This window comes from Perca fluviatilis, chromosome 21 (assembly GCF_010015445.1).
Source record: "Perca fluviatilis chromosome 21, GENO_Pfluv_1.0, whole genome shotgun sequence".
Classification (NCBI taxonomy): Eukaryota; Metazoa; Chordata; class Actinopteri; order Perciformes; family Percidae; genus Perca; species Perca fluviatilis.
Window position 1 is genome coordinate 11,165,181 of NC_053132.1, and position 24,333 is coordinate 11,189,513.

Consider the following 24,333-nt stretch of genomic DNA (forward strand, 5'->3'; position numbering starts at 1 on the left):
AATAAGGGTGGAAAACATCTGCTATCACTCGGAGTATTTTAAGAGATTTTTTTTTAACAAGCTAAGTTTTTAAAAAAAAGAAAAAGCATTAGTACGTGTTTGAACTGACTTTAACTTGTGGGAAAGCAGGAAGCAAAAAACAATCAGTGTGTAGGGAGACTTGAGATTTAATATTAACTTCTGTTGCCTGCAGTAAAAATTAGGGTTGTTGTAGACGAACCAATCATTCCGATCATGCCCCCACAATGTTCAACAAATGTTGCACATAAAATAACATTCACAGCACAACAACACAAATTCTTGCCTCAAGATGACCATTGACTCCATTTATTCCCTAATCCCTAAACTGACATGAGACCGCACCAAATGACGTCACCTAGTAGGGCTGCACAATTAATCGAATTTTAATCACGATCACTATTTTCAAATTTGCGTGATCGAGCGATATTTAAAATGCGTCATTCCGTTCATAGAACAGTTTTTGCAAAGCCAATCTAGCGCTCCATAAACCACTGTTTGATCACATGTCTCCATGAGCCAATCAGAGCTGTTCCCTGCCTGCACCGCGCAGCTTAGTTTCTAGATGTAGACAGTCACAGAGGACAGAGTAACGTGAGGAATATTCCACAACAGGTAGCAGTCGGTCATCATAAGCCGGTCACAATGTTTACCAGTTTACCAGTAAACGCAACGTTTTGTCCCTTCTGTGTTGTTTTTCAGACAACAGCAGTGACCAGTGCTAGTTTGTGTCTTTTAGCTCATAGCTTTAGCAGCAGACTGTTGGACATCCCGCTGTTGGAAACCTACAGTGAAATACAGATGCACTACACTGTTTAGCAGTCAGCATTTTAGCCGTGTTTAATCCAGTTACTACTGTGGCTAACGGTAGGCTAACGTTAGCTGCTGTGTAACGTGTTATTAGTGTTTACTAGCGTGACATTCAGCGATGTTTATGTTGCCTCTAATGTGGGTTTCGGAGCATCAGAGCGCAATGCAGACATGTAAGTGGCAGTGTAATGAGCCACAGAAATCCGTGTAGCTATTTCGTCTGGTAGATACCGGGCACCATATGCGCCGTTAACGTGAACAGAAAATTGCGTTGCCTGTATCTTTCACGGCAAACATGCATGTGTGGAAAGCGGTCGCACAACAGCTGAAATGGCATACTCCTTCACAGTATCCTTCAATAAAGGAGGAATGTAGCACAATATGGATGTATTAGTAGGAATGTAGCACAATATGGACGTAAAAGCAGTTATAATTATATAATTATGTGACAATAAAATTTAGTTTTGGCTAAAATCAACAAATAATCGTGATAATTAATCGTGATCTCAATATTGATCAAAATAATCGTGATTATCATTTTGGCCATAATCGTGCAGCCCTATCACCTAGCAAAAAGAAGTCCAAAGGTTCAGCACATACCGTAAAACTTCAAATAATAACCCGGGCTTCTATTTACCCAAATCGCCGAAATGCACTGGCTTGTATTTGAGACAGGCGTCTATAAGAGACAGGCCTTTAATTGACATGCTTTGCCCGCATGCTGTGGATCCACTCACACATGCTCACCTCCAGCTCTTCACTGACCTTCTTCCTCCCTCCACCTCGCAGTCTGGCCCTTTTGTCGTCTTCCTCGGACAGACGTTGCAGTTCTGCTTTGTTTACGCCATTCTCGCACTCTCTTAGGATCAATCGAGAAATGCCGCTGCTTCTCCCGAATTTTGTTCGGCAAATTTGACAACTGTCAGCTTAAATGTCAAATCATACTTTTTTCTTTTTGTCTCCATGGTGGTATTGAGAGAATTAAGAAAAACTGAAGACTAAAAGAAAGTTTGTTAACCTGTTTGTTATGTTGCCATAGTGATGAGTCGTTTATGAACGGTTGCGTCTGTCACGTGAAATCAAATCAAAACATAGAACAAACGATCTGACGGGTTTTAAAAGATCAAATACAACCCGACACGAAAAAAAAAAAAAACAGACCAGGCCTCTATTTGAGACCGGCCTTTATTTACCCAAATCTGTTGTCACACCAGGCGTTTAAAAGAGATAGGCGTCTATTAGGGACTCTGCTATTATTTGAAGTTTTACGGTATAAGTTCTCATACAAACACAGGCCCTCACAGACCTAAATGCCATACACAGTTCATAGGCTTGCCTAACAGGCATTTTCCTTTTTCCACTGCTGCATTACGGAGGCGCTGCGGGCCCCGCGTGCAATTGCGGCCATTCAAGTCAATGCTTGATATTCTACTAGCCGTGCAATGGCGTGTCCCAGAAGTGTGCGTGGAGCGGCTCTCCGGTCAGCTAAAGATACGCGACAGGTCTATTTTCACGTGGGCCGTGTGTCGGCGAGGCAGGAAGTGAATCAGCGAGACTATCCAGTCAGTTTACCAAGTTTAATTACAGGAGTGGTTGGAGTGGAAGGTAGATACTAGCTAATAAAGACATTATAGTTCTTGTAGAGACAATACAATCTGTGAGTCAGGCAGCAAGACGCTCCGCTTCTGAGACGCTCCCGGTGTGGAATGGCACTGGGGGAAAAAAAAAAAAAAAGGGGGAGCCCCCAAAGGCGCCCCCCCCCTGAAAAAAAGGGGCCCCCCCCCCCCAAAAGAACATTTTTTTTTTTTTTTTTTGGTGGTTTTTTGCCCCCCCCGGCCCCCCCCTCCACCCATGTTGATCTGGAACTACAGGCTCATAAATCTCCTGTGATAAAGTAATGCAGAAGTAACCGACGATAAGGAAGAGATAGGAGATTGTTTTTGAATCCGCAGATATTGAGATGGTTTTTACTTGACACTGAGCGATGAGTCAAATGGTGACACCGTCGGGGATTCGACCGTGTCATCGACCGTGTCATCGACTGTGGTTTCATAATGGCGGGAAGACGAGACAACAACATCCTTGCGAAGCAGGTCTTACATTTGTTGTGCTGCTCTTATGGTTAGGCCCTAACAAGTCATAAGCCTGTTTGTTGACATGAACATTGTAGAGGTTATACATGTTACATAAGTACAGTCACCGCAACTCTCCTAACTCCAGTGATTTTAAATCCTTTAAGCAATAAAGTTTCTTTTTATTTTTTTTTTATTTTAGTATTCGTTCCAGATCAAGTTTAAATAGGGAAAGAAATAATGAAACATGAAAAGACAGAAGCAAAGAAGGAAGGATGGAATGTTGGATAAGCTAGCTTCTGGGGAGTTTACTCCCCGGAGTCCTTATGTTTTTTTCACCCAGCGTATTTCCTTGGAGAACGTTGGCACCAAGATCTTGGTTGCAGCTGTCGCCGTGGTCCTGCTGCACTCCCTGCTAAGCTCTGCGGTGCCCTGCAATGTCATGCTGCGTCCTGCTGAAACCTGCTGCTTCCTGCTACGTCCATCCATGCTCTGCTGGGCCACGCTACATCCTGTAAACGCCCTGCAGCGCACTGATATGACATGAACTACTACGACTACCATTTGAAGTCACTGTTCCATTATTAATGTGACTATCATTGCCACTGTTCATCACATCCCCAACCGGCACCGTCAGACACCGCCTACCAAGAGCCTGGGTCTGTCCGAGGTTTCTTCCCAAGAGGGAGTTTTTCCTCGCCACTGTCGCATTGCTTGCTCTTGAGGGAAGTGTTGTAATTGTTGGGGCTTTGTAAATTATAGAGTGTGGTCTAGACCTACTCTATCTGTAAAGTGTCTCGAGATAACTCGTGTTATGATTTGATACTATAAATAAAATTGAATTGATAACGTAGAGGAGCAAAAACTAAAATACGCTACTCTGAAAGATTGTGGAGGAAAGTTGAAATTTTCAATTCAGAAATACTTTATTAAAAGAACCAGTGCCTCAAAATTGTACTTAATGCCTATTGAGTTGCTCATAATGCTTAAACCTGCAGTCACAATCTATTTTTTTCCCCGAATAAAGGGAAGAAGACATGGCAGTAATTTCAATCAAAAGCACTTAATGGATAGGAAGTGCAGACTGTATTTAATACATTGATTATTGTACTTAATCATGTACCTCCGAGTAAATGGACCACGTTGTTTTTCTCCTCCGTTTAACAAACATACACATACTGTATACCCACAGAAATCTATTTAGTGCCTAATCCTCCTCAAGGTCAACACATCCTCTGTTCCCACACGCATCACACACCATTGTGCCTCTGAACACAGTGTCCTTGAGTTGTCACTGGGCTTTTTGCTTCAACCTTTTCCCATTAATCAGGCAAACTTTTGTTTGTCCTAAACGTTGAAAGAGACGGCAACACTCAGCTCTATAAATACTCTTGTCTGGGCTGTTGTGAAACGGCATCGTCTTCCTGTAAAAAGGGAACCTCTGGCAACGTCATATGATTAGAAATGAGAAGAAGTATCTCCTTCCTCCACAGGAAAGTGGTCTGTCCAACCTGACACTAATCTTGGGCTGGGCTGGTCTACCCTGACCTTCAGCAGACAAAAACATAACCATTACCAGTTCATTCTTGCTTGTAAAGACACTGAACAAAGCCTCTCTCATCTGTTTTAATTTGTATCATTAATTTGTATCATAAATTGTAGTCTCGCATTGCCAGACCTTCCTCCACAGCGCTGCAATGGAGGGTCTGGCTTGTCCACACAGTATTCCAGGGAGGGAGAAAACCGTGCTCTGATTTATTGCATTTCTTTAAACAAATCACATTCGTCCTTGACTACATAAATTGTAACACTGTTTTCCTCACTGAAAATGTATTTGCGTGAACTTACTTTGAACCAATCCTCCTTTCCTTTTGGAGGTTCTTTATCGTCTATCTACTCTCACATTATCTAAGTTCATCTCCTAACTGCTTTCAGAATCAACTCACAGAGGTCAAGCTAGTAGACAATAGGATATAAACCATAAAACAATTGTGATCAAATTGTTTCATAACAGATATTAAATGGGCAAGTCACCCAAATTACAAAAAACAAACCCATTTTCTCAGTCACTCTGGTGGTGTCTAGCCTTGCAAATAGTTTTGGTTTAATTTGTCAAAGTTTTGAGATAACTCTGCCTTCACAATTCCAGAGTAAATGGTAAACCTCAGCACGTTAATGCTATAGTGCGTAGTTTCTGTCGCCCTCATGAGGAATTATAAGTAATGAAAACATGACTCAAGCCTTTGCCGATCGCACCCCCACCCCTCCTCTACGCAGTTCAAACACAGAAGATTAAAAAACATGATGGACTCTTCAGAAGAGGTCATTATCTTGTAATTCTTATGTCCTCTTCGCCTCCAAAGCTGAACACTGCTGTTGTCCTTTCTCAGCAGTGACGTAAAACGCATCACTCGAGCTTCTGCGCGAGAAAGTCACCGGACTACACCATTTTGTAAACCTAGCCATACTGAGAAATTCAGAGAGTGTTTTGTGGAGCTGATAGGCTTAATCAGTGTTGTATCAACTCATTTGGCAATGGTTTGAATGTAACGGACATCCGTTAATATAAAATAGTTGCGCACTATAGCTTTAAATAAATATCTACTATATTGTCTTTGTAATTTGGTTAAACTGACCCTTTTTAATCTACATGTTTAGGCAGGCATGTTATTTTGAATCTTGAGATAAGGCATTATTCACCAAACATAACCTAATCTGATTTTTGAGATTGTCTTTAAACATTTTTGAATTCACGATACCTAAATAGTACAAACCATATACAGTAGGTATGTACTGCAGGGCTCCGGTAATACTAAAGGGCATGATATGACATGATGAAAGACGGCAAACAAAAGAAAACAACAAAATAATCTCCAGGTTTCTCAAAAATTTCTGCTTCCACACCAATTAGTGTCAATTAACAGAATTTCATAAGTGTTGCTCTGTTATTGAAAATAACTTTTAATATATTCAGTAGTAAGTTTTATATCACAGTATCTGGACATTGTTTCTGAAAAGACATATTGTTGACTTTTTTAAATGTAGTTTTAAGCGAGAACCACAAATTCAATGTTATTCACCTGCATTGTAATGGGGTGAACTGACCCTTTTTTAATCTACATGGAGAACCAGGTACTTTCTCTTGACAGTTTAGATAAGGTATCAGCCACTTAACATAAGCAAATGTGACTTTTGAATTTTTGGCTTGTCCAAACATTCTTAAATTCACTGACTTAAACAAACATTTGGGTGCAAGGGGTATTGGGTTCAGTTGAAAATGAGTTGTTTTTACTTCTTTTAAATATAGTTTAAAGTGAGTACCACACATGAAATTCCATCCACCTGCAATGTAAAAAGGTGGAGGCAGAGACCAAAAAGCTCAACACATTAAATCCAAACTATCTAAAGGGAAGCTTTTTTTATTTTATTTTATTTTTTTTTTATTTAAGAGAATTGAACATTTAATCTAGGAGACAGGTGTCTTATTGAGAAACTTTAAGTATCGGTCAACAAACGTATACAAATGTGACTTTTGTAGACCATTTTTGAGATGGTGGTATAGGTGCAAATAATATTTGGCTCAGTTGAATTCTCTGCTCCGTTGACATTGGACTTGTCAACAAATAATACCTGGATCATACGTCATACATATTTTATCATCAAACTTTAACCAACCCCCATTGAATGCATTCAATTAATCAGATAGCATTGCACAATTACCCTCGGTCGCATGCACTCTGCCTGATAAACTACCATAAACCTCACATGATCGTGAGAGTGCCTCCTATAAGTGTGCCATTGTATCCTCAGCAATAGAATGGCACAGACCCTAAACTTGTGTTGTCCACTCAGGCACATACTAAGGAAAAGTCACATACCTGTCCCACGCTGCTACACAGCCGCTACATGCAATAAAGCAATTCACACAGTTAGAAGAGAACACACACTCACCTGATACTAAACAGTTCCTCTACAGACTTCTGGTACATCCTGCTGTTGGATACACTGGGTGATAAGGATTTCCTGCTCTTGTGTGTGCGTGCATGTGTGTGTATGTGTGCCAGTCATAGCAGTACACCTACCTCTTTGTGCAGACATGGGTTCTTTCTCAGCAGCAACACAATGCTCTTTCTATTCTTTGCCCCCCCCTCTCTCTCTCCTCTCTGTCTCCCCCTCTCTCTCTTACTCTTTCTCTCTTCCTCTCTCTCGTAACACAGCTCTCTGCTCAGTCTCAGTCACGCTTTTCAGCACCTCCTTTCACATACACTCTTTATTAGGAGAAGCAGAGCTTCCCTCCTCCCTCCTGCTCAGCCCACTCCCCTTCTCAGACGCCTTTTTAGCTTTGGCTTCTTCTTTCTCTCTCTCTCTCTCGCGCTCTCTCTCTCTATCTATCTACACTCTTTCACCAAGTCTTTCTGCGTTTTCTCCCTTCCCCACTTTCTGCATCTCCCTCTTAATCTGTCATACTGCCTTAACTCTCGCGCTCTCTTCCACTGGTGTCTTTTTCATCATTTTCCTTCTGCCTCTCTTTCTCTTTGCCATTGTCTCTGTCTTGGAAAAGTGGGTCAAACATGAAAGCAGTGTTAGATCTGGATGGGAGCTGGAGCTCAAGCTGGAGGGATATTGGAGAAAAGGCTGCGGGTGAACTCTGCTTAAATCCTTGATACCCCCACACTCGTTTTTATAGATGTAATTCTAACTGTTGAAAGAAATGTCTCTCTTAATGACTTGACTGAAGTATTTAACCTCTAATACAGAGCCTATAAAGATAACTCTAAGAGGAATTATGCAACATTTCCTTCAGTTCAAGATGATAAAGAAACCGTGTGTGTGTGTGTGTGTGTGTGTGTGTGTGTGTGTGTGTGTGTGTGTGTGTGTGTGTGTGTGTGTGTGTGTGTGTGTGTGTGTGTGTGTGTGTGTGTGTGTGTGTGTGTGTGTGTGTGTGTGTGTGACCAAGGCTTGAAAATAACAAAGCTCTGTTTATTGTTGAGCCACGATCACAGGGAGACTACACTTTAACCACAACTATAAACCATCACTCCTCAGCGCTGATAGTATAAAAAAAAAAAAGTGCCACCATCAGCAGAAAACAGTGATGGGTGTGATCAGTATGCATGCTAATGTGTATAGCGCAATCAGTACAAGTAGTATTGGGGTAATGCTTTATTTTTATGGTGGAACCGCAGACAGAGGTATTATTTAGCTTGGTGCTCTCCTAGTATTTTGAGCAGTGATGGAAGAAAAGCAACTTAGTTTGACAACACTAAACCATATTTAATATAATTTTCTAAATGACATGCTAAATATTTCCTTCAAGATGGCACTGGCTCCTTTCGTTCAGCTTGAATCTGTAAACGGTCCATCAATCTGTCACTAAATATGAAAATCATCATTAGTGATTGTAAATATCTATCCAGTGGTGTGCACAGTGTGCTCACCCCAGGCCCAGTTATCTGAAATAAAACTTGCTGAAGCTGTTGCCTCTGCTACTTATGGTCCGAGTACCCCCATGTACACCTCTGTTGGTAGAATTTGTCTCTCTGCTCAATCCAAGTACATCTTTAGTTAGTAAGTTTCTTCTAAGTTCCGATCTGGTTAGTTTAAATGCCCCTATGATAAGCCCAAGAGCCCTCTGGTCTGCACAATTGCTCCTCTAGTAGTGTATAAAGTGCCTATTTTTGGAAATACGCTTTTATCACTTTCTTACTGAGACTTGGATAAGAAGATCAATTCAAAAAGACCCTAACCTATAAGTGTGAAAAGGTTAAGTGTGTCCTGGTCAAGCTGGCAGCACAAGCAGTTTCATTAAAACTATTTCACATGTTAAAACACATACAATAAGTCTAGGGTTATGTAAAATGGCAACATGATACATGAGAGTAGTGAGATCAGCTGAATGTACCACCAGGAGTGCAGTACCCAACCTAGAGGAAATATACATCAGGAGAGTAAAGTCCAGAGTAAAGAAAATCACCAGAGATCCCAGTCACCCCAACAACTGCCTCTTCTCTGCCCTACACTCTGGGAAACATTAGCGCTGCCTGAGAGAATGCGGAAAAGTTTTTATCCCCAAGCTATCCAGATACTGAATGAGGACTGTAGCAGGAGCACAAGCATGGTGAAAACAGCTCATGCACTTTAGACATTTCTTCTTCTCTTCTTTTTCCATTGCACAGTCATGGAGACAGTGGACAAAGCATTTCACTACACATACTCTAATAATTGTATGTGACAAATACATGTGAATTTGAAATTTTGAATTTGATTCCTTGGGTCAGTTTGTAAAAGGCATTTAAAGGTACTTAAAAAGGGAGTACTTCTATGGTTATGAATGTTACAGCTCACCCCAGGCCCAGTTATCTGAAATAAAACTTGCTGAAGCTGTTGCAAGCAGAATGTGTAAGAAGTGTGACTGAGGCCTTTCACAGCTTATTTCCTCATTTTACAAATTGCTTATTGATGCAACATCCTTAGCACGATAAGAAGGGAAAGAGACAGACCTAAGAGGACGAGGAAACTGAGAGGCTCTCCAGGCAAGGCTCATGTTTGTTGGACCACATCTTCAGTCCGCAATCATTAAAACGGGACAATCAGTAAATCAAGGTTTTAATTCAACATTTCATCTTTAATGTATTTTGTTCATCTATGCAAATCTCTTAAAAATGAACCCTGTACATTATTCAGTTTTATACATAGTCACTCGAATAATGGATGTCAACAAGCCACATAGTCAGGAAATGTTCTACTTCCCCTTCACTGATGTTTTGTTGATGTTGTAAGCTAAATAGAATGCATATATTACAAAGCTGTCTGGAAATGTAGCAGCAACACAAGTGCCATCAGTCAACATTAGTGGCCTTGGTCAAATGGTTCACATCAAGCAATTTGTATTTCATTTAAAAACATCAAAATGGTGGTATATTTTCATAAACTAAAAGATGATAGATTCCGCTGTGTATTACAGATCAGTTAGTACGGGGGTCTTCAACATTTTTTAAGCCAAGAACCCCTTAACTGAGAGAGAGACGGAGCAGGGACCCTCTACTACATATATTGTATAAAATTAAGTTGCATATTAAACTGGGCCTACAATAACGTGTGGGCAGCCTATATACATACATTTTAAGTGCATAGAATACTAAGCTATTAAAAAAAGTTACTACTTACTTTAATTGAAAGTACATTTCAGTACAACTTCATATATAAACTTACAATCCACCTGCATTTTCCATGCCTTATCTTATGTTATTCTATCTTTTTTGAACATACTTGTGATTAATGCATCTCGTGTTGCAGCCTTTTCAATGCAATGTCGTTCAGCCCCCTTCTTTACAGGCAATATATTCACCTGTCAACTCTTTAGGGTGAATCTTTTTTGTTCTATGCAATGGATATATCTGATGATACAAAGTATTTCTTTTTGCAGCCTTTTCAGTCAATTAATTTGAACTTCTACTTTTGACAGTATTACAGTTTAGCTTCCAGCTTTTCTAGCAATGTATTTCAGCTCTTAGCTTATTTAGGTAATGCTGTTCAGGTTTCAACTCCATTTTTTCAATAGTGCAGGGCAATGCATTTGGGATTTTCTGCATTTTCATGAATGTTTCTCACAGCTCTCTCTTCTCCAACATGGCATCATGACTTTGCGTAAATATATACGCCACTTTCATAAAGCCAAATGGCGTGTTATTTTACGCCATTTTCAGCTATCCACGTGTATGATACACGCTGGAAACAGCTGATGTAAACAGACCCACCACGTGGCCTCGCCACGTTGCGCGTTATCGCGAGAACGCGACGTACTATCGCGAGAACGCGACGTACTATCGCGAGAACGTCACACGCCTGTCAAGAAAAAAAAAAATGGTTGAGTTTAGGAAAAGAACACAGGGAAAGGCTTTAGTAACAAAACAGTGGCAAAAACACTGAAAATAACGATTAAAACATGCTTACGACAACAACAAATGGTTGGGTTTAGGAAAGAAACATTGGGTAAGGCTTATTAAAAAAAAAAAATTAAAAACAAAAAAAAAAACGGCCAAAACATCGCCACACGCGGGGCACAAACCCGGCTCTCCCAGGTGAAAGTCCTGTGTTTGCTTGGGGTTGCCACCCCAACCTACCTCCTTACCCAATCCCCCGTTCCTTTATACCACTCGCTACGGCGGAAATGGATTCGCAATATAGGCCAATGGCAGCCGATTTGCGTTGATATACACGCAAAAATGCGATTATGCGTCTTCATAACACGCAAAAACGGAAAACAAATTGGCGTGTCATACATACGCCAATGCATGAGATCAGTCTGCTCTTCTCTACTAATTCATACTATCAACTAGGAAAAAAAACGTACAATGGTCTACTTTGTCTATTTTTGGCATTATTGAACTTTTGAAGCCAATAATTAAGTTAAGCGTTAGCTTTTAAAAAAAAAAGTTTAATTATTCCACATCTTTTTAACGGTAGATGCTGGCTATATTGACAGTCATAAGAGCCCGTGCTCACGCGGAGCTCTGTAACCAACTGACAGACACACTTTTTCGCCTTAAAATTACAGTATGAACCGCTAAAAACACAACAAGCTCACTGTCCTCTCCACACGCCAGTCAGGCACACTTTCTCGGCTTAGAATTACAATACGAACCGCTAAAAATACCACTAGCTACCTGCGGACGGAACCACTAATTTAATGTTACGAATATTCGGCAACAATCGCTAAACACACTGCAAACTCACAGTCCTCTCTTTCCGATTTACAGCCACCCTCTCGTGGCTTAAAATAACTCACCGTTGTTTCCGCGCTCCCGACGCAGGCTATACGCTGTAAACAGCCATGGGCTGCATGCCTGGTCCTCCGGTAACGTTAGCTAGCAGTTAGCAGGGTTAGCAAGGCGGCGTTAGCCAGGACCAGTCGGGATCACGTTACTGGCTATGTCTCAATTGTTTTTGCGAGTAACCAACTCGGGTACTCTAGCTATATAATTCAATATGAGTACACAAATGTTAAAATAACAAAAAATGCCCATCCCTAGTAGTTGTGATAAATTAGCCTGAAGCTAATGCTTACCTGTTCAGGAGAAAATAAGCCAACTCTGCGTCCTTTTGGGATCCAAGCTGTCTCCATCTTTCAAATACATCTCCAATATTTACCAGGGGGTTGTTACGTCTCTGGTCACGCAACTGTTAGAAACATGCTGTTTTCTTTTTTTTTTACGTCAGGTAAAATCTATCTCCGTTGATCCTGTTCGTTTGTGTGCTGCTTTCATGGCTGTACTACCGTTACAGCTGTAGCGTGCTGGATTTACGTTTTTACAGGTATATCTGGCAACCCGGCCTGGCTGTCAAACTGGGCCGTTGATAACAACACACAGATCAAAACATAAACACAAATTCCGTCACGGAATGTAAATTTCAAAAAGAAAAAATACTGACATTAGCATTGTTGTCAGAAAAGATAGTATTTCAGTTTAACATGTTTCCTTAATATCTGATGAGGCATTGGTGTCATTTTTGGATTTATTACAGTACAAATATTACATATTGGACCTTTAAGCTATTAATCCAGTTTAGCTTTAGCAATTTAGCTATTCAGCATTCACAAGCATGTTCTGCAGTAAATGCATTTTCTAGTTTTAGTTGAGTTTTTCTGACAATAAAAAGGCAAGATTTGTTGGTCCAAAATATGCCAAATATGGTGCAATAAAGTTCAGTTTTCCATTTCCATTGTGGTCCTCAATATATAAACAGCAAGAATAGCAAATTGATACAATTGGCATGGCATAATTTAAAAAATACAATTAATGTGATTATAATAACAACAAATAGTAAAAACCTAAAGAATCGAACAAAAGGACAAGTTAAAATTTGACCTTAAAACGAAAACAAATGGGATTGATAGTGAATTTAACTGATGTTAAGTTCATGGGATTGATAGTGAACTTAACTGATGTTAAGTTCACTATCAATCCCATTTGTTTTCGACCATTTGTTTCGCAGGTAAACTGTTCCACTCTCCTGATATAAGTATCTAAATCACGTCTTGCCACTAGTGTGGAATCTAACCCAGACTAAAATCAGCCACAGTATATGTTGTAATGCCCTTGTGTTTTGATTGTCTTCTCAGTTTTTGAGAATTATTTTCTCATGTATTATTGTTTGCTTTTATTGGTCTTTGTTAAAGCAGCATCTCATCAACAATGTTGACAAGGCAAAATATAGCGGCAGGCCCAGGTTTTCACCTATTCCAGTAAATATCTCAACATCTACTAAGTGTACTTGCACACAATTCATTATAATGAACATGGCCATTTTTTTTTGTTATTGTTGAGTACTGTAGATCCCAGATACACGTTCCTGCTGGCATAAATACTCACTTGGGCACCAAATCCACAGCTAAAAATAATTCCCATCAACTTCTCTATTTCCTCCTGTTTGAGTAACATTTGCTAACAACTATAGTGCCCAGCTGTTTTAGGAAATTATGTTACTTGACTTTAAAAAGCAATACTGTTCATGCCTTTTTTTTTTTTTTTTTTAAAAAAAAAAATGATTTACGTCTCAAGTGGACTAACGCATTGTTGGTCATACAGCGTGTTATTGAATTTGTGGACAATAAAAAAAGTAAAGAATATCACCAGGCTTATTTTTTTAGCAGCGTAACAGTAAGCAGCCTCACAACAGATTTCAAAAATAGCGCGCTATGATTTTTGTCATATTGGCTTTGAACTATTTCCTTTTCATCTGTTTTATTTGTTAATCAGAGCTCCAACTGTATTTCCTGGAAAAAGAAGCTTGAAAAGCGTATCAGCCTGAATGAACAAGGGAGGAATAGGATAACACTTGTAATGCATTTTGCGGGGCATTGTGTCACAGTAACATCCCAGTAAGAGCTGTCTGATTGAATTATGGTAAGGCTTAAAGCATCTGTTGAGAATGTTCTTAGTGTAGTAAGAGGCTGCGCTGTGAAAGAGAGACTGGGAGGGAAAGAGAGAGTGAGACAATACATTTAAAAAGTAATTATCAAACAGTAGACAACAGACAGGATCTGTGGTTCATTTTTAGGATATTAACTGTACAGTCTCCATGTTCTACCCTGTGTCTGTCTCTTTTCATTAGCCACAACCACACTGAAGCAAGAGGAAAGAGTGTGCCAACACTGTCAAGTTGAGATCTTAGAAACCACACAGCATATACAATTTAAAATATTTAGACAAGATCAAGACTACTTTTTGCAGATACAGTAGGCTACAGGGAGTCTTTGGGTTTTAAGCCATGCTAGCTGCATGGCTCTATGGATGGTTAGGTTGGTTGGTCCATCTCTTTGGATCACTCAGACACATATGTCAATATATATGTCAACAACCATTGAATGCATTGTCATGAAATGTTGTACGGACATTCATGGTTCCCAGACTATGAATCCTACTGGCTTTGGTAATACCCTAATGTTTCCTCTAGCACCACCGTGAGCTTCTCATTAGTGTGTTGGTGTGAAATATCTCAACAACTATTGGTTGGATTGCTATGCGTGTGGGGAACATGTATGTTCCACTCAGTGAATTGTAAAAACTTTGGTAATCCTCTGATGTTTCATCTGAAGGCATCATTGAGTTAATATTTCAATCCGTCTAGTACTTTGGTTTATGACCAAATACCTGCAAAACTAATGACATTCCCATCAGCCTCAGCTGTACTTTGTGTTTAGTGCTAATTAGCAATTGTTAGCTAACACGTGAAACTAAGATGGTGAACATGGTAAACATTATACCTGCTTTACACCAGCATGTTAGGATAGTCATTGTGAGTATATTGCTGAAGTTAGCATTTAGCTCAAAGCAACGTTGGGAAATAAGTACAGCTATACAGCATGGCTGCCGACTGCAGTTGGGTGTCGTTTGAGTTTTTTTTTTTTTTTTTTAAATAATACTTTTAAAACGGTGCCCGAAGCCTGAATCGATACTTAAAGAAAAAAAGAAGAGCACGGCATGTTTATTGCTAAGGCCATATTGTCATAAAATTTAACCATTTAAAATTATTTATTTAAAATGTAATAATTACTTATAACAAAAGCTTATTTCACTAATCAATTGCAGTTTAACAACAAAAAGAACCCAGTGTTTCCTCTAGGATTTTTTTTAGCAGTGGGGGCAGATCTGTCGGACCCCCACCCCCCAGTTTTGTTTTTAATCTTTTGCGTGGTTGAAGATGCATCTTGGTTGTTTAGTAATAATCATAGTCTCTGTCAGAGAAGCGTAACTAGCGGTCTCAAGTAACAAGTGTGGGCAATGCATCACCGATGGGCCGAAGGCAAAGCCAGAGTCGGTAACGTAGGCTACGGCGTGGATGGTTCTGAATCAGAAGAAAAGCACCGGGCGATCGCTCTGTGAAAGGCGCAGTAGGCCTACACGTAGACGGTAGCTGTCTACGTGTTCATATAACTTTATACATGCTACAACTGGCTGGAATCATTGCACGCATCCTCTCCAAGGAGTGCACCAGCTGTAAATTGTCCAGAGGAAGTTCATGCAGCAACTGGCAGAGGAGCTGAGAGCGGAGTTTATGGAGGAAAAAAAGGGCAGCGGCGCACGGTCCAAACAGCGCTGCGCACCACAGCAGACACCAAATCGGAGGCAGTGCCTGCCAGGTTAGGTTATAAATGTTCAAATAGCATACTTTTAATTGTTATTTGGCTGTGAATTATGTTGAATGAATTTCCCCCAATAGGTTTCATGAATGTATGAAATAATCACTGTTTAGCCTACTATTCCATGATATGATATCAAGAATCAACAGCCACGTGCACTTTAGCTAGCAAAATGTGCAAGAACTATAGACTAATACAGGCTTAAATGAACTGACAACATAAGTTATACGACTTACCGTTGTAAAGAATGCACACATGCCATCTTAACCGGGTCCTACGGACAGCCTGTCTCTTTTTTCTTTCTCCCTTTTCTCAGAGTGGCACGCGTGCCCACTCGCGTTGTGAAGCGCGTGTCTGCGCTATTCTCCGTCGACGTGCTCTTTACAATCACTGCTGATAGACAGCTTTTTGTATATATATTTCTGATACCGTGGCGGGAGAAATCTAACCGTGGCGGACCGCCACTTGCCAATCAACATAGAGGAAACACTGCAGAACCACTAGATGACAAAACAGTATTTTACAGCAACATTGAATGTATCACAAGCTTACCAACTGCAAGGTTTTTCCTGCATAGAGAACGTTTTGGCACGAGCACTAACGGGATCTCCGTTTGCAGAGTCAAGTCCTGTTCATATTAATTAAACAAACTGGACTTTGCGGTCAGTTGTAGTAGGCCCGGATGGGAAAGCCCCCTTTCCGCATTACATTTCATAATATTTTATATTTTGAATTGTTACCTGCTACCATAATTTTGTCTTTTCCTTGACATAAATAAAGACATCACCATAAATTGGTGGCTAAAATGGTATCTGAATGCAGGAAATGAATTCTATGCGTTTAAAATTTCCTGGTGACTTTTTCTTTTGGTCACTCTGAAGCACCAGAGAGCAGCGCAGACATTTTAGCGGCACCGAAATCGGCAGCGTTATTCGGCCTTGTGTAAATAATGGTCGTTTAGGAACCGGTGCCCTATTGGCACCGGGTTTCGGTACCCAACCCTACTGTCGACTTGTTGTATCAGCAAAATCGAACTTGTATTGTGTATCTAGAACCACCATTTTTTTGCCTGAGCAAATTACACTCATTTGAAAAAAAACTGTTCTCACGTATTACTGAATGAGTGTTTTTATATGGTGGAAGTGTGTGGATTGATTCATCTTTAAGAAATGGGAATGAAAGTGAAAAACTCTGGCACACTGTTGATTACTGCTGGTTAAATTAAAGCAATGTTGTCTAAACCATTCTTCAAATCTATTTATTTTTACCACATTTCTCAGTACTTTACATGTGTGGGTTTGAATTCAGGAGATGAAAGGAATGTGAGGATGTTTGGGGGGAAAAGTGAAGGAACAAGTAAACAGACTTTGCTTGACATACGCATGGCCATAGTCTAATCAGAAATTAGTTTCCTAAGCCACACATGAAAGCATTGCAGCAGAAGGGTCACAGCGCAGGCCACCCGGCCAATAAATGGCTCATGTTCCATATTACATTAGAAAGAAAATGGGAAGCCTTGTGAATGAGAAAATATAATTAGTTAGGGGTCAACCAAAATAACAGTCAGTTAGGGTTAATACATAATTCATATGACCTCCTCACTCATGCTGACCTTTTTTGGGTTATAGCCCCTCCCGCTGAGTAGTGTTACCATGGTGTCTGGTCCCAGAGGAAATGGAAATTGTCAACAAAGAGGCTTTTGTCACTTGGATTTTTGTGCAAGATAAGAAACATGATTGTTTGGCAAAAATAGCTCATATATACTTCTCCCCGTTATTGACTGGTGGCAGTCACATGGACAAAAGCTTAATGTAACCACACATATATTTATTTGGAAGTGGGAGATCAATTTTTTGTTGATTTTTGCTTTTGTATCTTGTGTGACTCTGAAAGAGAAACTTAATTGTCTTTTAATGAAGTATCTGCCTTTGGTGCTTTTAAAAGCCTCATCAGTTTCCATACAGACAATATGTTTAGTGCAAAGCAGATTCTCATACAGCTCATGTGGATGTGAAACTTTTGATTTAGAAAAAGAAGAGGCTAGTGAGGTCATGTGACAGTTTCTAAAGTTGTGCTCTGAGAGCAGTCAACACTTAATTACTTTTATGGTTCTATATTTATACTCTGAATTACAGTTTTATCATGCTGACATGTAGGAGTTGTTGCATTATTCACCATCTATACAGCAGCTTGATTATTTGTCTTGATTACATCATCACAATGGTCTCACTCTGATGGTCAGCATATATGGTGAGGATAGACTGAAATTACCTATTTCTGAGCAGTATTATATTACAGAAACTTGCATTGTATTATAAGTTGAATTTCCCCTTTAATTTATATATTCTTTTCGTGTGTGTGTGTGTGTGTGTGTGTGTGTGTGTGTGTGTGTGTGTGTGTGTGTGTGTGTGTGTGTGTGTGTGTGTGTGTGTGTGTGTGTGTGTGTGTGTGTGTGTGTGTGTGTGTGTGTGTGTGTGTGTGTGTGTGTGTGTGTGTGTGTGTCTACTGCCCCCTGTTGGCTTAGAGTATTACTTACACAGGCCAATAAATCCTTTTGATTTGAGGTGAAATTGTGTTGAAAAAAGTGTTGCTGACAGTCTTCATGCAGAAGATGAAACTAAAGGTATCTTCAGTGGTGATTTATTTCAAGTTTTTTCATTGAGCAGAATGAAAGTGTACAAATGGGTGTGTTGGAGCCATTAAACGCGGAACCTCTTTGTTACTGTGCATGTTTTGAATTAGTTTGAGATGTTTCTGTTTTGTGTTAGTCAGTTGTTTTTGCTTGGTAACCCAATCCTGTAGCCCGTAGTTGTTGTGCATCCACCTTATTGTATGTTTTATTATTAAACTTTTTTCAGATTAATTTAGTATTTCAATTTGCATTTGAAAGACATTGAGAATCAGAAATGGATAGACCACTCATTAAAGCAGAGCTGGGTCAAATTATTTCAAATGTTTGGTTTAATGTTGAAGTTCCAGATGGATAGGGTTACTGCTGCACAGACAAGCCGTTTCACATTCATATGCTTTCCTATGAAACATTCTGCTTCCTTATTGTAAAGTATGTAAAAATAAAATAAAAAACATGTATTGTAAGATATAAAGTAACTGAACGTTGATAGTATGTCGTTTGTGGCTCTGGCATTAAGCAGGCACTGAAGCACCACATGTGCGTATTGTGGTTTTTGCCATTACAGGAGTCGTCTACTGTTACACATTTAATACTTTACTGCGTTAACTGCATCTGACACAGGTTGTCGTGAAATGGTACCGACTACTGCGTTTAGCGACCACACTTACCTTTCCTTAAAATCACCTTCAACGCTCAGCCTTTTACCTTAGGGACGTTCTATTTTTTCACATTTTTGAAAAATGTCTAATACAAATAACCTCCTTGGCAGAGGTAGAAAAGCAATAAACATACCGGTGAGTATTGCAGGTTCTTGGCTTAGTTACGTGTGCTTTTTAATGTGCAGTCATTTTAGCAAAATACTTTTTGCCGTCTACAGGCAAACTTGACATCCATGTTAAATGCAGTCTCATACCACTTTTTTGAAATACAAAACCAATGTAACGACGGTATTTCACGACTTTGCGATACGTCTTAAATGTAAACGTTCTGCCCGACCCTCGCGTCGTCACCTGGGCCTCCGTCGCTAAACTTTACTTTCTCTGCATTACGGCTTAAGCAATTAGTTCTTTCTCTGACAATATTTCCATTGGAAAGAGTATCGCATGTGCGATGGGCATGTAGTTTCAATATCGCCTCTAATCTCAGATAGAAGTAATCAATAAATGCAATGACGTACTGTATGATTACAACAACAAAAAAAACATTCCGGTCGTGCGCTCCAAAACTCAAGAATGGAATGTCATCGTCGATACATAAATACATTTACAATAAGTACAACTTTTCAAATGACGTGGTCAATCCAAAATAACATTTAGATAAACATTTAAAATACAGTATTATACAACAAAAGTGAAATAAGAGACCAACATTTAAAATACAGTATTATACAACAAAAATCAAATAAGAGTGTAAAACAACACTTGATGATAAAATAATTATCATACATGATGTGAAATATACATTATTAATCATAATTAATTACTAAACTTTTTTCATTTACAATGTTCATCCACTGACATACAGTATATTACAGCCAGGACGGAGTTAATGGCGGGACAAGTGCATAGCAAAATAGATCATTTGACCAAGTTAAAAAAAAAAAAAAAAAGAATAAAACTGACAAACCGGCTTTCGAAAACATTAAAAACCACGTTTAAGGCAAATCTGGTCATTTAAAATTGGCATAGTCTGAGAAAATGTCGACAAAGTCTTGTACCACCTTGTAGCAGAAGTCATATTGTTCCTATAGAATTAAGAAGGGGGGAAAAAGAGTTGATTAGGCGGTAGCCTGTAAACTGGAATATAAGATACAGTACAGGACATCTGTAACACTTGAGATTAGTTTGGATTCACTCGTGCCGATACTTACCACCGTTTGGACCATATGAGGCCTCTGCATGCGTAAACTCTTCACAGTTTGGAACACGTCCAGCAGGCCTTCTGCCTTGACTCGCTCCAGGATATTGCTCAGTGCAATGAACGTACCTGTTCGCCCTGCACCAGCACTGCATCACACAAAACACAAAAACTCTTAGAAACTAATCCAAGCGTGAACAGCGGCTTGTTGTTGGCAGTCATTGCAAAAGGCTGCAGTAGACAAGCCAAATCTGAAAAGCGGCTCAGATACGTGTGTTTAGAAGCTACCTGCAGTGTACGACGATGGGATGGTTCCCAGACTGCTGCTGCTGTCTCTGCACCGAGGCGATGATGTCGATCATGCCTTTCCCCTCAGCCGGGATGCCGACCTCCGGCCAGCCGTGGAAGTGGAAGTGCCTGATCACCCTCGTCTGCTTCTCCTTTTGAGAGGAAAGGGACAGGTAGACGAGAGATCGCAATACCTTTTCAAATACGATTTGGCAGTATACGAAAGCATACTCGTACCCTATTAATCATCTCGTGACCCTTTGGAGGGGCCCCAAACCCTAGGTTGGGAAACACTGGACTAAACTACCTAACTGGAGTTGATAAAGGCAGCTTCACCATGTCCAACTACAGCAGTGAAATGCTAATAATGTCATTACTGAAGTACTTTCACTTTAGAATGTTTTGATAATACTCATGAACTTTTACATTTAAATGCAGGATTTAAAGTAATGGAGTGTTTTGACGTTGTTGTATTGGTACTGTAGACTTTGTAAAATGCCTCCCTGAGTCAGGTAACAGCAGCAAAACACCGTAAGTTCTGCTCACCTTTTTGTCCCTTTCCCTCCCAAGTAGAGTTTAGATTCTCTGCCCGAGCCCAAACTTGACCCACGGGCCAGGTTGGGCCTGTATGTCCTCCCACTATCCTCGGGCGGGCCCTTCATCAAGTATTTGTGTTGTTTTTAATCATAACTTTATTAGCCTAATTGGGTGGGGAGAAAGCTATGCCTCTCTAGCTTCTCCCGTAGCTCTGGGTATATGTCCTGCACTGACTTGAGTGTGAGGTAAACTGTGCTAGTCTCCCCCATCTGTAGCACTGTCTTTGATAATTGCGCAACCAGGCCAGATTGTTTCAGATATCTCACAAGTCCTTTATAACATCAGTTATAACGCCCCAAGTATTACAAAATTATCGGGTTAAAATCGGGCTCATAATTCCAGTTAATGTGTCGGGCTGGGCTAAGACACAACTTGCACTGTAGACGTGTGCGATTATCAACATAGTGAGACGGAATGTGTTCCCAGTAGTAGCCCAACGGTACATTAGTCCGTTGATTCATTTTAATGCCCCGTTATGACTTAATAATAAGCATCATCAAACGCTGTCAGTCTTCAGTGTTATTTTTTTGGTTTACCATCATCATGGTTACAGACTATACTATATACTATACTACAGTTATATTAGACACTCTGCAACTTGCCTTATGTTGGATTTATGATACATCTGATTTCATATGTTGCTAAAATTGCACTTTTTTACTGGAAAGATTAAAGGGAGAAGAGCTTGGATGTTAAACAAGAGCTTATTCATTATTTTACCTACTACTGTTAAAAAAAGCAAATACAGCTTACTATTTTTGCATTCCTCCTGAAAGTGACTTTATTTTGTTGTTTGATTGCCAGCCTACATCTGGGTTCAGGTTGCACTACAAATTCATTTTACTTCAACAATTTTAATAAATAGAGACTTTATGAAATTTGTTTTGTGTAAATAGTTAATAATTGAGCAATGGGAAAATAATCGCTAATTGAAAAAATAATCGCTAATTGAAAAAATAATCGCTAATTGAAAAAATAATCGCTAATTGAAAAAAATAATCGCTAATTGAAAAGTTAATCGTTAGATTAGTGGACTAGTTTAAAAAATAATCGTTTGGGACAGCCCTACCGACAGGTTCATTTTCTTACCGGGACAAAGGTGAGTACCAAGTCTCGTAGACTGAAGGTGTCACACAAAGTGTCTCCCTTCAACTCTACCGTGTAGTCTCCGTAGGTGACAGAGTCCTCCGTGGGCCAGTATTGGCAACATTTGTCCTGCAAAAAGAGTTAAAAACGAAGATATAATTATTTGGTTACTGCTGGTAAAAGAATGAAGACATGTCGACTGTGACTGTTTGTGCTGTTTTGTTAACTGGGATTGTGGGAGCTAGCATTGTTTTCACTCAGTTGTAAGAACCAGTTTAGAGACAACGGTGTTTTGACTGACTGTGATTAGGTGTGAAGGGTGTTGTGGAACTGTGGCTGTGTGTATAGCTTGGCCATCAGCACCCAGGGTTGTGTGTGAGTCGTTGGCAGGGGCGTGGCCGACACAGCTGTGGCCAAGCATCGCCAAGTGTAGTATTTGGGCAGAGGCCCGCACGTGAAGCGGCAGTTTCTTCAGCCAAAGACTCCAGAAGACAAAGACAGACGGGCAAGGGCGGTCGGTCCACAGACAACAGGTTCATCGCATGTCTACACCGCTGCATGCATGCATGCCACTCCCCCCTGGCTGGTCTTCCTGCAACTGCCATCTGACCTCTGCAGGTGGCTCATTCACAATGCTCTTCCACCTTCCCAGGTACTATACCTCTCCTCTGCTCCATTTGCTGCATTAATGGACCTTTTTCATGTCATAGTAGGAAAAGCACAGGTGTATTCAAAAGCATTAATGATGGCTGCATTCCACTTAGGAGAGGCCGTAGTATTGTGCATGCTGACTCACTGAAATAGCTTACTGGGACACTTGGCGCATTCATGCCACCTCGGAATAACAGGCACCGCGCCCGTGGTTACGTTGTTTTTCCGACTGGCAGCGTTCACATGGTCGGGATGTGTGTTCTTCTTCTGTTATATTGGCGTTTGGCATAACACTATTTTGCATGACTACCACCAACGGTTGGGCAGAGCCTAGAGCATCAGGTGTGTGAAAACATGGAGGCCACAATAACAAAAGATTTGCTGTGGTTTTCTGATAAGAGCATCCAAACAGCACATCGCCAGGTGTTTGTGTTATCTGCAGGACAACCAACGGGAAAAGACACGGATAATGTGGTGTTTTTTTATACATGGGCCTATTTATGAATAATTTTAAACATGTTATGTCTGTGCATGTTTCTTGGGAGAGGCATTTGTCCACAATAAAACAGTTTATTGTCATTGAAATATGTTCAGTGAACCAAAGTTCAGTGAATCAAACGTCAGCTGTCAACGCGTCACCAACTGGGAAACTCGGTTAGCAAAATCCAGCCTGAGTTTCCCACAGGAAGGTACATGCATGGTGACGTTTTTACGATGACCATGAACTGTTAAGGTTATCAATTTCAGCTGTGCTGTTCCTACTATGACAAGTCAAAATGTCTGCTGTGAAAAAGGTCCATGCATTTGCTCACTTGAAGCTAATATACTTATTGGAATTCAGCTTAATGACATGTAATGTCAATATTTTAAAGTAAGTTTGGCTCCAAATATGAAATGCTGCACAAACATTAACTGAAAATGGGAACAGAGCTTAGTTAATGTAGCCGTTGCGCCTCACCTGCTCCCTCTCCTGGAGCTCGGTGAGCATGACTATAGAGTGACATTTCCATTCCCACACCATTCTCCAGAAATCCTCCACCGTGTGCGTGAGAGGGCCCTGGGTGGCGATGAAGTAGTCCTTCTGTCTGTAGCCCTGACACACACAGACACACACACACTTTCAGATCCAAATAACGTGTGTCGATAACCATGCCTGTGAATTATTTCAGACAGAAATGCACGAGGAAGGCATTAGGTCATAAAATGTGCACTTACATCTATAAAAGATGCGTTGATGAAATCCGTAAACTCCTGCCCTCTTCTCATGGAGAGAATAACTCTGTTAAAGTCATCTGAAATAGGAAAATGTCCTTTAAAACCGAATGCAGCAGAGCACACAATATTGGAGAAACAAAATTTCACATTCCAAATGATATAATCTGGAGGTCCAAATCTGCCATAAATTCATACATCAAACAGGCGTCCCATCTATTTGGTTCTATGGTTTTCCTTCTTTTCTTACATGGAATAATTTGCAGAACTCTGTTCTTCTTCATGTTGGCAGGAAGGTTCCCCATTCTCATGTTCTCCTTCATTATTCGCATGTTGGTCAGTTTCTGGGCAAAATTGAGCAAAGTGTTACAATAGTGCAAATGTATATGTAATGGTACTTAATGTGACAGTTTTTGTCTACACTTGGACATGATATGGCTATTAAAATCATGTGTTTAGTGTATCTT

The 24,333-nt window shown here is 40.1% G+C and overlaps 2 protein-coding genes across 14 annotated transcripts in view; both read right to left on the bottom strand.

Moving 5' to 3' along the window:
* The window catches only part of entpd1 (ectonucleoside triphosphate diphosphohydrolase 1), a 25,079-nt gene extending 17,940 nt beyond the window's left edge, over window positions 1-7,139 (bottom strand). For 2 of the 6 annotated variants that reach the window (XM_039787821.1, XM_039787820.1), the window contains exon 1: window positions 6,983-7,139. In XM_039787821.1, the coding sequence (XP_039643755.1) occupies window positions 6,983-6,998 (16 nt within the window). In that variant the 5' untranslated portion in view covers window positions 6,999-7,139. Of the gene's footprint in view, window positions 1-6,778; window positions 6,803-6,851; window positions 6,894-6,982 lie in introns of all 6 variants that reach the window. The other 4 variants (XM_039787824.1, XM_039787823.1, XM_039787822.1 and 1 more) reach the window with 4 other exon arrangements.
* An 11,028-nt stretch (window positions 7,140-18,167) lies between these two features.
* ptprea (protein tyrosine phosphatase receptor type Ea) overlaps window positions 18,168-24,333 on the bottom strand; it is a 58,073-nt gene continuing 51,907 nt past the window's right edge. For all 8 annotated transcript variants that reach the window (XM_039788261.1, XM_039788257.1, XM_039788263.1 and 5 more), the window contains 7 exons: window positions 24,117-24,210; window positions 23,870-23,946; window positions 23,613-23,747; window positions 22,007-22,132; window positions 20,321-20,472; window positions 20,046-20,181; window positions 18,168-19,919 (listed from right to left, as the gene is read on the bottom strand). In XM_039788261.1, coding sequence (XP_039644195.1) covers window positions 19,845-19,919; window positions 20,046-20,181; window positions 20,321-20,472; window positions 22,007-22,132; window positions 23,613-23,747; window positions 23,870-23,946; window positions 24,117-24,210 — 795 coding nt within the window. In that variant the 3' untranslated portion in view covers window positions 18,168-19,844. The remainder of the gene's footprint in view (window positions 19,920-20,045; window positions 20,182-20,320; window positions 20,473-22,006; window positions 22,133-23,612; window positions 23,748-23,869; window positions 23,947-24,116; window positions 24,211-24,333) is intronic.